Here is a 13,298-nt window from a genome sequence, read left to right as displayed (position 1 = left end):
GCATAGATTCACATAAAGGTAGAATAAATCCTTGCTTAACTGGTGATACACGTTTAATTTATTTTCTTTCTATCTATCTTGAAACAGAGACATAGATAGATTTAAATGACCTGACACAATCACAAAACATACAGTTATAATAAATCCTTGCTTAACTGGTATCCACACATTTTATCTATTTTCTTTCTATCTATCTTGAAACAGAGACATAGATAGATTTAAATGACCTGACACAATCACAAAACATACAGTTATAATAAATCCTTGCTTAACTGGTATCCACACATTTTATCTATTTTCTTTCTATCTATCTTGAAACAGAGACATAGATAGATTTAAATGACCTGACACAATCACAAAACATAAAGGTAGAATAAATCCTTGCTTAACTGGTGATACACGTTTAATTTATTTTCTTTCTATCTATCTTGAAACAGAGACATAGATAGATTTAAATGACCTGACACAAGCACAAAACTTGACTACCACGCGAAAGACTTCTAAATCCTTGAAGCAGAGAAAACACCGACATGCCGCCTGCCCTGCCGTACGTCAGCTGACTACTGACTGGCGGGGTGAGGTGAAGCCGTAGGTAGCGCTTCCAGTAGGTACCACAAACGCAAGACCCGAGCCGGTAGAATCTGACCGGCGAAGCACAGCATTTGGGTTTTCAGCCCCTGTTTACACGGTCCTAACTTTTTTAATATTCAATCAAATGAAATGAAATAAAAAGCCAATTAAAATAGTAAAATTCGTTTTCTCTATGAAGTGAGTTTTGTTTATGTTTTTTAACAGTTATAATATTATTAAAGGTGCTAAAGTATGAGGAAAATCCCATTTGTCAGTGGCCGGGAGTCTTCGCAACGAACCCGTCTCTTTTTGATTTTGATTTTGCTCGGACGCCGTTCGTCACACCCCAAAATGTCCCATACCATTGGAAAGGTCAGATTCTGACCTTTCATCCTATCCGGTACGTTTTTCTTGGTTCATGATGGCGTCGAGGAGAAGGCGAGAAACACGATCGCTCAGCTAAATTGATGCAATTCACAGGTCCATCTCTTTCCGACCTCCTCTTCCCACCCATCATTTTAAAGCTTAAAACCTATTTTAATTAGAAATCAATGTTTTAAAAGTATTTCATCCTTGGCGAATAAGCAAATTACGACCAAATCGCAACACCACATCACGTCATTTTTAACAATGGCGAAGAGCTAATGGATCAAGATCAGAGGGCACTGAGCCGGGTAGCGAAATACATCGACGGCCTTTACGTTGGATTAAACCGATGAGATTTAACAAAATTATCATTTATCATCTTTAAAGGTGAGTTATATCCACTTTATATTGTTTTATTATCTTTTTATGTTATTATTTAGTCTAGAAAAAAATACAATCGATAGTAATTCCATGGTTAGGAAGCGGGGGGAATTGAACGGACGGAATGGCCGAATCAACAGCCATTGACCGGAAATGGGCAAAGAAGCCTAACTACTAATGTAAACAAATTGAATCAGTGTATTATGATTGATTTAAATATAATTTGTCAAAGATACATAATTACACAAAAATAGGCAAAAATGTCATTTTAAATTTAATAGCAGTAAGACTAAAGAAAAGCAGACGTATCAATGGTGAATTAAGTAAAACAATGAGCACTGCTGAATGAATTGGTCAAAATCAATCGTCAATCTATTTTTTAAATGTTTTTTTTTCAGTGGAATAACAAGAAATGGAGTGTGAATCAGGTCAAATAACTGATGAGAAAAGAAGCGAACTGCTATCAATGTCACGGACTATTGGTAAGTTATCCTATGTAGTTGCTTGTTTTTTTTATTTAGTTTTTTTTTCACCAAAAAAAAAAAAAAAAATCAAATTATCATTTCAATCCACATCTAGGCACTTTGATAACTCCAGTTCAGTGGTCGCCGATAGGCTCACTGTAAGGTGAAACTCGTTTTTTGGAACTTTATTTTTGGCCCTTTAATGTTTTGGTCACCATGGCGTTATTTGTGAACCTATGTGACTAATGTTGGTATCATTTTAAAGGGCACAAAACAAGCTTTCTAACGGTATATTTTATTCTTAATTCCTGATTGTATTTCTCAGAAAGCTATTGAAATAAAAATTTATCAAATTTTGACTTATAAGAACTTTTTAAATTATGGATACATTTTAATTATACTTCATACATCGATAGACAATCAATTGAAGAACATCTCTGCCAAATTTCATCAAAATTGATACACTCGCTCATTATTTTATTTTTCCGCCATCAAGCCCACTTTTTTTAACAAAAACCTCATATTTTTTTCCATTTTCATTTATCCTTAATTTTGTCCATACTTTTCATACATGAAAATGATTTATATGAAAATAAAGCTTATTTTCTCACCTTTAAAATGATACCTAACACTTGCCATTTATTTTTTAATTGAAACAAAATTACTGAAAACAATAAGTGGGCCATGTTGACTGCAAAACTCAAAATTTCCCGATAGCCGCGAGATGCTGGTTTTGAGGCAGCAGTGAGATCACAGATTCTCTCTGTAAAATTGACAAAAAATGTCAACAGAAAAATATAAATAACTCTGGAACCGTAAGTCGTAGATAAACAAATAAGGTATCAAATTTTATGTTTTTTCAAGTCCCATCCCCCTGACTGGGTCAAATTAAGATATTTTGAGTTTGAAAATTTTATCAAAGTGCCTACCACATCGTTATTAAAGTGTAATTAAGGGCGATTCTAAAGATAACACTTTTTTCAATTTAATAAAAAAAACAAAACAACATTAGATGTTCAACAGAAAAGTTATGTTACATGGTAAAAAATTTGAAACATGTACTCCTATTTGCCTTTATTATTAATTGACAGATTTTGTGACCTGAAACTTGCATTTCATATGGTGACCCCTATGACTATATGAATTTAAAAAATGTTCTAAAATGGCCACTGACATTTATTATATCAATCATTAAAATACATGCCTAAATAAAACCTTTATGTCCCCCCAAAAATCAGGTGAGGGCCACTAACCCATTTATCAGTTCACTGCTGGGGTGCCAAATGGACGTTTACCTAAGAACCTACTTACAAATGTCTTTGTAATATTTAATATGGTTTTTCTTTGTGTATAAGCTAATCAGTAACCCCTTCCATCCTCTCAACTCATAAGCTGAGCTATATTTCTACCTGTTTAGAGTGCGAGTATAAAAGTTTGTATGTAAAATGCCGACTTCAGTAAAATACAGCACTATACTCTATAGTTTGCCGTACTTGTTTGCGTCTTGTATTAACTTCCTTTTTTTTCAGAGTCAAACGGAACTCTACTGCAATGTACAGAGGCAACTATAACGTCAAATGGAACTGGAACACTTTCACTCTCAGAATTAGCTGGTGCTGTAGGTGAGTAAAGGTCATTTATTTAATTAATTTCAGGGACAAGAATTGGACTTAGTTGCATAATCAAAGGAAGTGGATAATTGGTGTTTTAGACTTCATGGATGCTGAATTACTTTTTTATAATTTTAATTTTATTTTGCCAGGACAAAGACAGAAACCAAATTATAGTATACAATCCTTTAATTGGTAACAGAGTTCTATCCACCAACTATTGTATACTGGTTAAGGTCTTTTGACTTCTAATGGTTGTCAAGGAATTTTCTATTCTCTATTTGAACCAGTCCCCTTTGTTTAACTTTTTCTTTGGTGCTTTTAACTTCAAATCTACAACTACAACTTTTTTTTTCAGAATTGAATGAATCCCCACTATCAACTATTTCTACTTCGGATCATCTGCAGACAGATAACACTGATATGACAGGACCCATCACACTTTCTGAATTAGCTGGTGTTGTAGGTAAGTAGAGGTCAATCAATTGTATGAATGTCAATAGGCTTCAGCATTAACTGATGAGAAATACTACATGATGTTGTACAACGACAATTGTTCATGATAACTTAGAGATTAAGGTGTTTCTTGATATGGGAAAGACCCTGGTTCAAGTCTTGTCCAACAGCATTTTTTTATATCGTGACTAACCCTTGGGCAAAGTTATTTTCATACAGTGCCTAGGAGTAGGAGTAGCTGCAGTGGTATGCGAATTTGGAGTGGTTCTTATGAAAAGCTAAAAATAAAAACAAATTTCCCCCATGTCAGTCCAAATAATGGAATTATTTTTATATTAAAAAAAAATATTACAATTACAATTTTTAAATGTGCTGTAATCGGTGATCCTGGTTTTTAAAAAAATTATTTCTAACACACTTTGGCCTTCTATTTTTGCAGATGACAGCAATTACCAAGCTATAAGAAGACATTTTCTTAAAGAAGGGAAAGGCAGGCCACCTACTTTACCTACAGTGCAGTTGCAAAACAAGCTCCTAATTCAACTATACTTCATCAAAGAGGAGAGAAATGGCAGCTATAATGAGGTATATATTAAATTTTGCATTTTCTGATCAATTTTCTTGTCAAACGGTATAGGTACAGAGTTTAATAACCAACCGCTGTACTGTGTGGTCTTGAGCAAGTCACCTCGCCCTATCTCAATTTGCAGCATTGCACTGCGGCTAACGTCTGAGTTATTCTAGTCTTCCCTTGGAGTGGACTGTGGAGACAAATTTCCCCTATGGGATGGATAAAGGGAATTTTATTTTAATCTATTTTGATGGAACCTTAGAATATTTGGTTAAACAGCATAGAGGGAGAAATTACAATGTAAGAATGTCTAAGAGCACTGCTTTTGTCATATCTTCACTCTCATTGTCATTGAATAGGATACAAGGATAAGCCAATAAAAATAAAGTTTGAATAGAATTGGTATTAATGGCTCTATAATTTGAACATTTTTTTTTTCCTATCTCTCTAAATCTTACTCCCTGTTTAGTTGAATAGATTTTATTATCTTTTTTTCCCCCTTATTTTTACAGCTCAAGATGTGGTTGGAGAAATTGGTGCCAGAAACTTCGGCTGTAACTGTGGGACGTATCAAGCACCGTATCACAAGTCTTTTGGAAACCGTTTCATCCGGGTCAAGGGACCAGTGCACGAGACTATTGACTCAGCAATATGACTTCCATGCCTTAGCGGAACCACTCCAAGCTCTCGGTTTAACAAGACTTCATTTGGAGGATGTAAATGAATTTACAGGTACACCGAAGGACAACATATCTTGTGAAATTGTTATTGCTCTCGAAAATTTTCGATCTTTAAGAAAAGCCCCAGCTACCTTTGTTAACAAGTGGATAAGTAGGTTATGTACTCCTTGTCAAAATTTCTCACAGAAACAGCTAACAAACAAGGTGTCAAAACTAATAAAACAACATAAGAATTTGAGCAAAAGAAATGATAGTGTAGGTAAAAAAGTTCTAAACGAAAGTCTATTTTTTGAAAACAGTGTAGGTGCCAAACCCCTAGTTCAATGCAATGGTTGCGTTGATTTGAAAGATTCTGTAAAAAGTAGAGACAATTTGATAAAAATGTTAGAAGACAAAAATGCAAAATCTGAAATAAATCTTGCCGAGTTACAGTCAACCACCTGCATATTGAAAGATGAAATAGCTTCCAATTTTAATTGTAAAGTAGAAAAGTTACAGGTTGTAGAAGAAAATCGGGCACTAAAAAGAAAATCAAAGGTTTTAGAGGACGAATTAGCAGACATACAGAAGTCGAGGACATACAAAACCAATCATAAGTTAAAAAGGGATAATAGAGCTTTAGTTAATAAAGTAGAGGATTTGCATTCTGAACTCAATCAGTTGAAAGATAAGACTTCACATACTAATCTTGTAAATCTAAAGCGCCAACTAAAAAATGAACAGTCTCAGAAATGTAAGTGGAAGACAAAGTATGCTAAATTGCAAGACAGCTTGGTTCATGTCAATGAGTCTTTTCCTTCAGACGAACTTCCTGCATCTGAAATAAATCTTAGGGATTCGAAATATAACAAATTCAGTGCAGATGTTCGTCTAACTTATATGGCACTGGCAGGAGAAGCTGACATACCTGCCTCAAAATGTAGTCAAGTTGTAGACATAGTCAGCACACATCTACACAAGAAGCAGCTGAAAGGACTTCCTTGTACTTCATCAGTTCTGAACATGACTGATGAGGGACACCACATTGCAAAGCAGCACATTGCCGATAAATTGACAGCTTGTGGACATTTCATCTTTGCCAGCGATGGTACAAGCCGTCAAAAGAAACATTTTATGGAAAGGCATGTGATACTTGACGATGGAACAACACTTTCCCTTGGATTTACTGAGATTGCCTCTGATGATGCGAAATCAATGTTGGAGCAGGCGGTGGATATTTTGGAGGAGATAGTGGACAGCAAATTAGATGACGACGAGACATGCAAGGATGAAATTTTCATTGAAATTTTAAAGAGGATGAAGGCATTGATGTCAGATAGGTCAGCCAACATGAAAAAGTTTGACAAGTTATTTTATGAACTAAAGGAAGAGAAGCTTGGACCCGATGATGCGAGCACCCTATTTCTTTATTGTAACGCACATTTTTTACTTGGGCTTTCCAGCGGCACAGAGAATGTATTGAGAGGATTGGAGGAAGAAGTCTCACTGCCAGGCACTCATTTGGTATTCCAAATTTGTTTTTTGGACAGCTAGCAAGTCTTGGTTTAATAAGATGTGCAGCTGACGTTTTTGGACCGAGAGGAGACGATAAAAATGGATGTCGTGAGGAATGGTTAGCCTACTGCTCCCAAAAAAATGTTATATCAGAATTCGACAGCTACAGGGATAATCGTTTCAATAACATTTTTGAAAATGCATCTGCCCTCATCTTCCATAGAAATCACATTGCAGACTTTTTAGATAATTATTGTTCAAATAGCAATCGCAAATTGACTTCAATTCGGACAGCTATGGACATTACTGATTTGATTACCACCATATTGGCAGTGTCGACTTTAAATGAAGTCTTTACCCGTCCCTACTGGGAATTAATGAACAGCTCCACACCATATTCAGAATTTGCACAATATGTACAAAAAATGCATCAATTTCTTCAATTCTGCACTACTGCCTCCGGCCATATTCTTAATGACCTGCAACCCGTCTTTATGGACTTTGGAAACCACTGTTCCCTCAACTTTATTAAGTGCCATTTGATGAATGAACATTACGATAAAGAACTTTTCGCTAAGACAATAAGCACCTTGACATTGAAAATGTTGGAAGTATTGGAGAGGCAGTTGGGAGAATTTTTAGGGGATGGAATCTTTGCTGGCGTGATACCTCCTCAGCAAAAAGTTATTCTGGACAAGTGCCCACTCACAAACTTGACTGGAGAGCGACTGTTTGGAGATTTCGACTATGATATTTCAAAACGTCGACATTCATCGACTCACCACAGATCATTTATCAATATGTGGAAGCATAATGGTATAATGAAGTGGCTTAAGAATAAAAGCACCAGTGACCAACAAAGGATTCTTAAAAAAGCTCAGAGTAGATCGAAGTTGTTAAGAAAAGAACATAGGGAAGCAGTAGAGAGAGAGAAAGAGAAAATTCAAAAGAAAATTGAAGAAAATGCCCAAAAAAAGAACCAAAAAGAAATATTAGATTTAGCACAAAGAAATAAAGTTCTTGACTCCATCTTAAAGAATGGTTATTGCGATACAACGGAGGCCCTTCAATGTTTAGCAATTAATGGAAATGTTGAAGATCTGAAAAATCAAATAAGATATAGAAAAATATTTAGGAACCAAAAAGATTTAAAATTGACTGGTTCTAAAAGTGATCTGGTTCAAATATTATATGATTGTATAAGCTCTTCCTCATGTTCAGCAGGGGTTTAACCTTTTTGTTTTTTTATTAAACAAACATAATTATAAATCTTAACCTACCATGATAATGATAGCTACAGTTTTTAAATAGATTATTCGGTGAATATACAGATCGCAATTAATGGCTTTGTTTGTTTTTTGGTGCATCTTTTTGCTATGTCTATCTTGAAATACATGGCTTGCAACTCATCTTATTAATATAACTTAATTGATGCACCTTTATGCATTGCTGTCTTTGTGATTTAGTAAATTGCGCTTACGATTGTTTCTTAAAAATCCAATTTTATTGACATAGTTTGAAAGTATGTATGATGTGGAATTTGTTTGCAAGGCTTTTTAACACATAGGCCTTTTAAAGCCATTATCAATTGTGTTTACATTATTTATCTAACTTTATAAATGTATTTTTTATGATTTTTTTTCTGAATGACCCGGTTGCAGTTCATACTAAAAAATCTTATTTAATCACTTCATTTTATGAATTATTCAGGACATGTATGATTTTATACTGGTATAACTTTTCTTTTGTCAAATAGAGCTTTCCAAGATCTTTAATATGGTATAAAACTTTTTATTGTGGGTTAATTAGTTATTTTTAAATAATTTTTCAAAAATAGTCGCTAAAATTGGTTTTTCTCCTCCGATTTCTTCCAAACCGTTGAATTAGGCCTTGATCTCATGTTTAACCATTGATTGCTTTAAAAATACTGGGTTTACAGGGCTACAAAAAATTAGCAATGTAGAATTATTAGTATAGATGAATTATTATTAGTTTCAAGTTGATTGAAATAATATTTTTACATTCCTATCACGTCAAAAATGGCGCTGAGGACAATATTCTCTGAAAAATTGTGCATTTCGTTAATTTTTTCGTGATTTGAATGATTGCTGTAAGATAATTCCTTGTGTGTATGACTGCTTTTTCTTTTATTATGTTGCTATACAATTTGTGTATATATGTTTCTATTAGTAGTGAAAGGCTTTTGTAAATATTTTTCGAGTTATGGAGTGCTGAAAAAGGCATTTTCTCCAGCTCGCAGAATATCGCGAAATATTCAAAGTCCAAATATAAATAAAAATTCATATAAAATTCATTTATTGTCCGATTTTGTTCATTTTTTCTTTGCTTTTCTTGTATCAATGATACCTTCATTGTTATTTAAATAATATTGCAAAATTCTCATTATGAAAATTTAGTTTGTGGTACCTACTTCCAGGCCACACGGACTTGCTCTGCTCCACCAACCAGCCTGACGAAAATGTGCGTGGACGAGGTTTGGACCCCGGGCACGGGGACCATCATCCATTTTTAACCCTTTTCAGCCTGTGTTAGATTTTACTGTAACCTGACATGATATTCCATCTTTTTCACCAAATTATTAAGGAGTAACTGCGTTTTTGTGGCCTTGCAGTATGGCACTCGCCTTATGACCGGTAGGTGTCTGGTTCAAGCCCCGCTCTGGGCGGCGCAATATTGAGTACTTGGGAAAAGCTTTTTATTTGTAACATTCTCTCAACGAACTCAGACGTTAAATGAATACCTGGTCGGTAACAACGTTAATTGTAATCGTGTCTCACGTGACATCATGTCTCGTCCTACATGCTGTCGGCGCATGCCCCCTATACAGTGCTTTGAGCATATTTACTGGATATTGCTCTTTATACACGGTGTTCGAATTTTTAACGCGCAATTGTGATTTAAATTAAATACTATTTTTTAAATATACACACACAAGTTCGGACTAAAGGCCAGAGGTATGGCCTATCTCAATTTATCAAATTAATATATAAAGTGTTGCTATTGGTTCTTGGTTGTATATTTTTTAGTTTTGTGCATTTGCATATGTAATGTATACATTTTCGTCATAGATTCTCAACGTTGTGTTTATACATTTTTATGCATGCCACGTCTGTAAACGAATTTCCATTTTTTTGGATGAATAAAGTTATATTATTATTATTATTATTATTATTATTATTATTATTATTATTATTATTATTATTATTATTATTATTATTACCATTATTATTATTATCATTATTATTATTATTATTATTATTATTATTATTATTATTATTATTATTATTATCATTATTATTGTTATTATTATTATTATTATCATTATTATTATTATTATTATTATTATTATTATTATTATTATTATTATCATTATTATTATTATTATTATTATTATTATTATTATTATTATTATTATTATTATTATTATTATTATTATTATTATTATTATTATAAAATCTCAAGCTAAAGTAAAATATCAATGTGACTCCGTTTAGCTCTCGTGGTGAAAACTACAAGATGGAGGCTGTCAAGTATAACTGATCGAATCCCGTCTGTAAAGGGTTAAGAAATTTTCATAAGAAACGGACGAGTTACCTTTGCTTTGGTCACAAGTAGCCGTAAATGCAAATTATCTAAGGTGCGTGTATCAAATGTCAAATCTTGGTCTTTGAAGTGTTTGAGTTAAGCCCATTAGAAGAAGCATTTGCATTTTATACTTTATCACAAATATCCACGCATGAATGCAAGGATTAAATTTCTGTTTTGTTTTATAGGGATATTATGATTTATTTATCCTCTCATCTCGGTGGTCTGGGAATTAGAGAGATGTTGATCTAAAATAGAAATCATGACATAGGTTAGGGTAAGTGTTTCAATTGTGGAATTTTTATCTTTTAAATCAATTTATTAATTGTGTGTGTGTGTGTGTGTGTGTGTGTGTGTTGGGAAGAGGGGGAGTGTGGGCGTATTTCTGGAGTATGGCAGATAATCGTTTAACCCACTCCTAACCACCCATTGAAAAATCGTCACATTTGTTTACGATGCAACCGTCACTTTTCTCATTAATATTTCATTTCTTTTTGCTATAGCTATAAAAACTTGACATCCTGTAATAGAGCCCATATTGGCGACCAATATTATATCTAGAATGTTCTAGTTGCTTTTATGTTTGAGTAAGATATGTCTGTTTTTGTGATGGGTGGGTGTGAAGTTTTGGGGAAAATTATGAAAATGGCTGGTAAGGAGAAGGTTAACGGTAGTGTCGTATTAATGTTGTTCTTACTTGTCATCAGTCTTTAAGCCTGTCAAAACAGAAACAAGGTTTTGACAAATGTCACTATTAACAAATCAAATCCAATTCGATGTCTGACAGTTCATATTAATTTGTTCAACCAGCGATTTACCGAATTGTAACATATAATAATTTGTTACCCACTGCGACAGTATGGTGTTAAGTCGGGTTGAATCAGATGACAAATTATAGAGTGAATTTAACCAGTGAACTGTCCTACTTTGGAAAGACACGTATTTAAAAATTTGGCCAGAAAAGTTGACCTCGCGAGGCCTCAGGTTTGAGAGGTTTTTTTTGCCAAGAAGAGGGTCATTCAAATCGATCCATATTTAATTTGAAGGAAGAGTTTTCTGGCCAAATTATTAAATACACAACAACAGCATTAGCAGCACTAAACAACAATAGATTTATATCTATCAATTTTTCATGAAGTTATGGTCAGATATATTATGGGTAAGGTATCCAGCAACTTTTCTCAAATTCATACTTGTTCTACTTGACTAGCTTAAAAAATATATTTAGAAGTGAAATGAGTACCTGGTCGTTATCAGCGCTGTCTGTGTCCGAAAAATTGTAATATCGCCTAACAGGCGTCATGTCCCGTCCTACATGTTAAATGTTGCTGTTGACCAGAGACTCCTTGTAAAGCGCTTTGAGCACATTTAGTGGATATTGTGGTATATAAAGCTCAATTAAAATTTTTTTTTAAATACTACTAAAAGTTCACCCTCTCAGAATAATTACTTTTATAGAATTTTGCATCAATAATTTTCTATTTTCTACGGCATATTAAAATATTAAAAGCACATTTGTTTTATTTTTTAGGGGTGTGTGCTATTTTATTTGGGGGGGGGGGGAGGGAGAGAAATGAACCTGCTGGGAACTCCATCATCCAATCAATGCTATCCAGTGCATTGCATGATGTGCATTTAGACAAAAATATAATGAACGTGTCGGTGCACGAGCATTGATCTTGTTCATTATTAAGGTCGTCTTTCTTCCTCAATGCAAAATATTCAGTTGTCAACTGCGTGCTCTAACCAGTTACCTATCGTACTCTGGAAAGCGAAAGCCGTGTATTTTTAAAAATTTGTCTAGAAATCTCGTCCTTCAAATATTGATCGATTTAAATGACCTTCATCTTGGCAAAAACTCTCAAACCTGGGATTTCGCGATATATATATATATATATATATATATATATATATATATATATATATATATATATATATATATATATATATATAATATTTTAAGTATAATTATGATCAAATTCTACAATATTGTTTCGAGCATTCGTTCTCATCAGGAACGAGAGAGAGAGAAAGCGAGAGAGAGAGAGAGAGAGAGAGAGAGAGAGAGAGAGAGAGAGGGGGGGGAGAGGGAGAGAGAGAGAGAGAGAGAGAGGGGGGGGGGAGGGGAGAGAGAGAGAGAGAGGGGGGGGGGGGGGAGGAGAGAGAGAGAGAGAGGAGAGGAGGAGAGAGAGAGAGAGAGGATAGAGAGAGAGGATAGAGAGAGAGAGGAGAGAGAGAGAGGAGAGAGAGAGGAGAGGAGAGAGAGAGAGAGGGGGGAGAGAGAGAGAGAGAGAGAGAGAGAGAGAGAGAGAGTTCAGAGACATGATACAAGATAGAAATAACCCGTGGGCTCTCATCGTGCGTAGGTATTAAAAAAACAGCCGAAGCAATGAAGTCAGACGGCCTTGCCAGCGTAAGACACTAAGTCAAGAAAGGCGTTCATATCATATTATATATTTACGAAATAAAAATGAAATATCTACTTACGTTATGTAATACTGGCCTCTCATTCTTGTTTGACGATGAGGTTGTTGTTGGCTTCAACAGAATATCGATGAAAGATAATGCCAGTTGATTCTCTGTAACTGTAGTAATCTTATTTATGGAAGCAGGTTACAATAATATCTGAAACAAAGTGAATGATAGACAGATCTGTTAGCGCCACCGTTACAGTGGCTGTCCTTTCACCAATTAGGAAGATTCATTAACTTAGTACAGTATTTTATAGGGAATGAGATTAACGGAAGAGTAGCGTCCCTTGATTGGACGTCACCTTACAGAGAGAACGTCAACATGGTTTTGCGCATGCGTCTCTCTCGTCCTCGCTTTCGGTGAAGTGTCTCCGGAAGCGAGGACTAGAGACGCATGCGCACAACCAACACGACGTTCTCTCTCTAATAACTTTTCCGCCGGTGACGTCCAATCAAGGGACGCTACTCTTCCGCTAATCTCATTCCCTATAACTTTTCCGCCGGTGACGTCCAATCAAGGGACGCTACTCTTCCGCTAATCTCATTCCCTATAAGTAGTCCTTCATTAGGCCCATGAAGCCGGAATTTATCTCGGTTTCTATGGCGTGATAAAGACAATAAAAAGTGCA

General features: G+C 34.7%; 2 protein-coding genes across 8 annotated transcripts in view; one reads left to right on the top strand and one right to left on the bottom strand.

Annotated features, from left to right (window-relative positions):
* The window catches only part of LOC144971589 (PTB domain-containing engulfment adapter protein 1-like), a 97,609-nt gene extending 84,801 nt beyond the window's left edge, over positions 1-12,808 (bottom strand). For 2 of the 7 annotated variants that reach the window (XM_078912656.1, XM_078912657.1), the window contains exon 1: positions 461-572. Coding sequence is in view for 1 of the 7 variants with exons in the window: in XM_078912655.1 (XP_078768781.1) it covers positions 12,686-12,708 (23 nt within the window). In the remaining 6 variants the exon portion in view is untranslated. Of the gene's footprint in view, positions 1-460; positions 575-12,685 lie in introns of those variants that run through there. The other 5 variants (XM_078912655.1, XM_078912649.1, XM_078912650.1 and 2 more) reach the window with 5 other exon arrangements.
* Positions 978-8,906, top strand: LOC144971587 (uncharacterized). Its single transcript, XM_078912647.1, has 6 exons — positions 978-1,323; positions 1,716-1,799; positions 3,311-3,403; positions 3,750-3,857; positions 4,287-4,432; positions 4,931-8,906. Exons 2-6 carry the CDS (start codon positions 1,730-1,732, stop codon positions 6,629-6,631), a joined length of 2,118 nt encoding a protein of 705 aa, XP_078768773.1. The 5' UTR covers positions 978-1,323; positions 1,716-1,729; the 3' UTR covers positions 6,632-8,906.
* Positions 12,809-13,298: the final 490 nt, after the last annotated feature.

Source organism: Berghia stephanieae, chromosome 4 (assembly GCF_034508935.2).
Source record: "Berghia stephanieae isolate SIO BIC M18660-M18661 chromosome 4, UCSD_Bste_1.3, whole genome shotgun sequence".
Lineage (NCBI taxonomy): Eukaryota > Metazoa > Mollusca > Gastropoda > Nudibranchia > Aeolidiidae > Berghia > Berghia stephanieae.
The sequence above is the reverse complement of the archived record's forward strand: the minus strand, read 5'-3'. Positions and strand labels throughout refer to the sequence as shown.

Bases quoted from the DNA above. Each gene is read 5' to 3' on its own strand.
- LOC144971587 (XM_078912647.1), top strand. From the start codon at position 1,730: ATGGAGTGTGAATCAGGTCAAATAACTGATGAGAAAAGAAGCGAACTG. The intron at 1,800-3,310 runs GTAAGTTATCCT...CTTTTTTTTCAG, and splicing joins ATCAATGTCACGGACTATTG to AGTCAAACGGAACTCTACTG. The intron at 3,858-4,286 runs GTAAGTAGAGGT...CTATTTTTGCAG, and splicing joins TGAATTAGCTGGTGTTGTAG to ATGACAGCAATTACCAAGCT.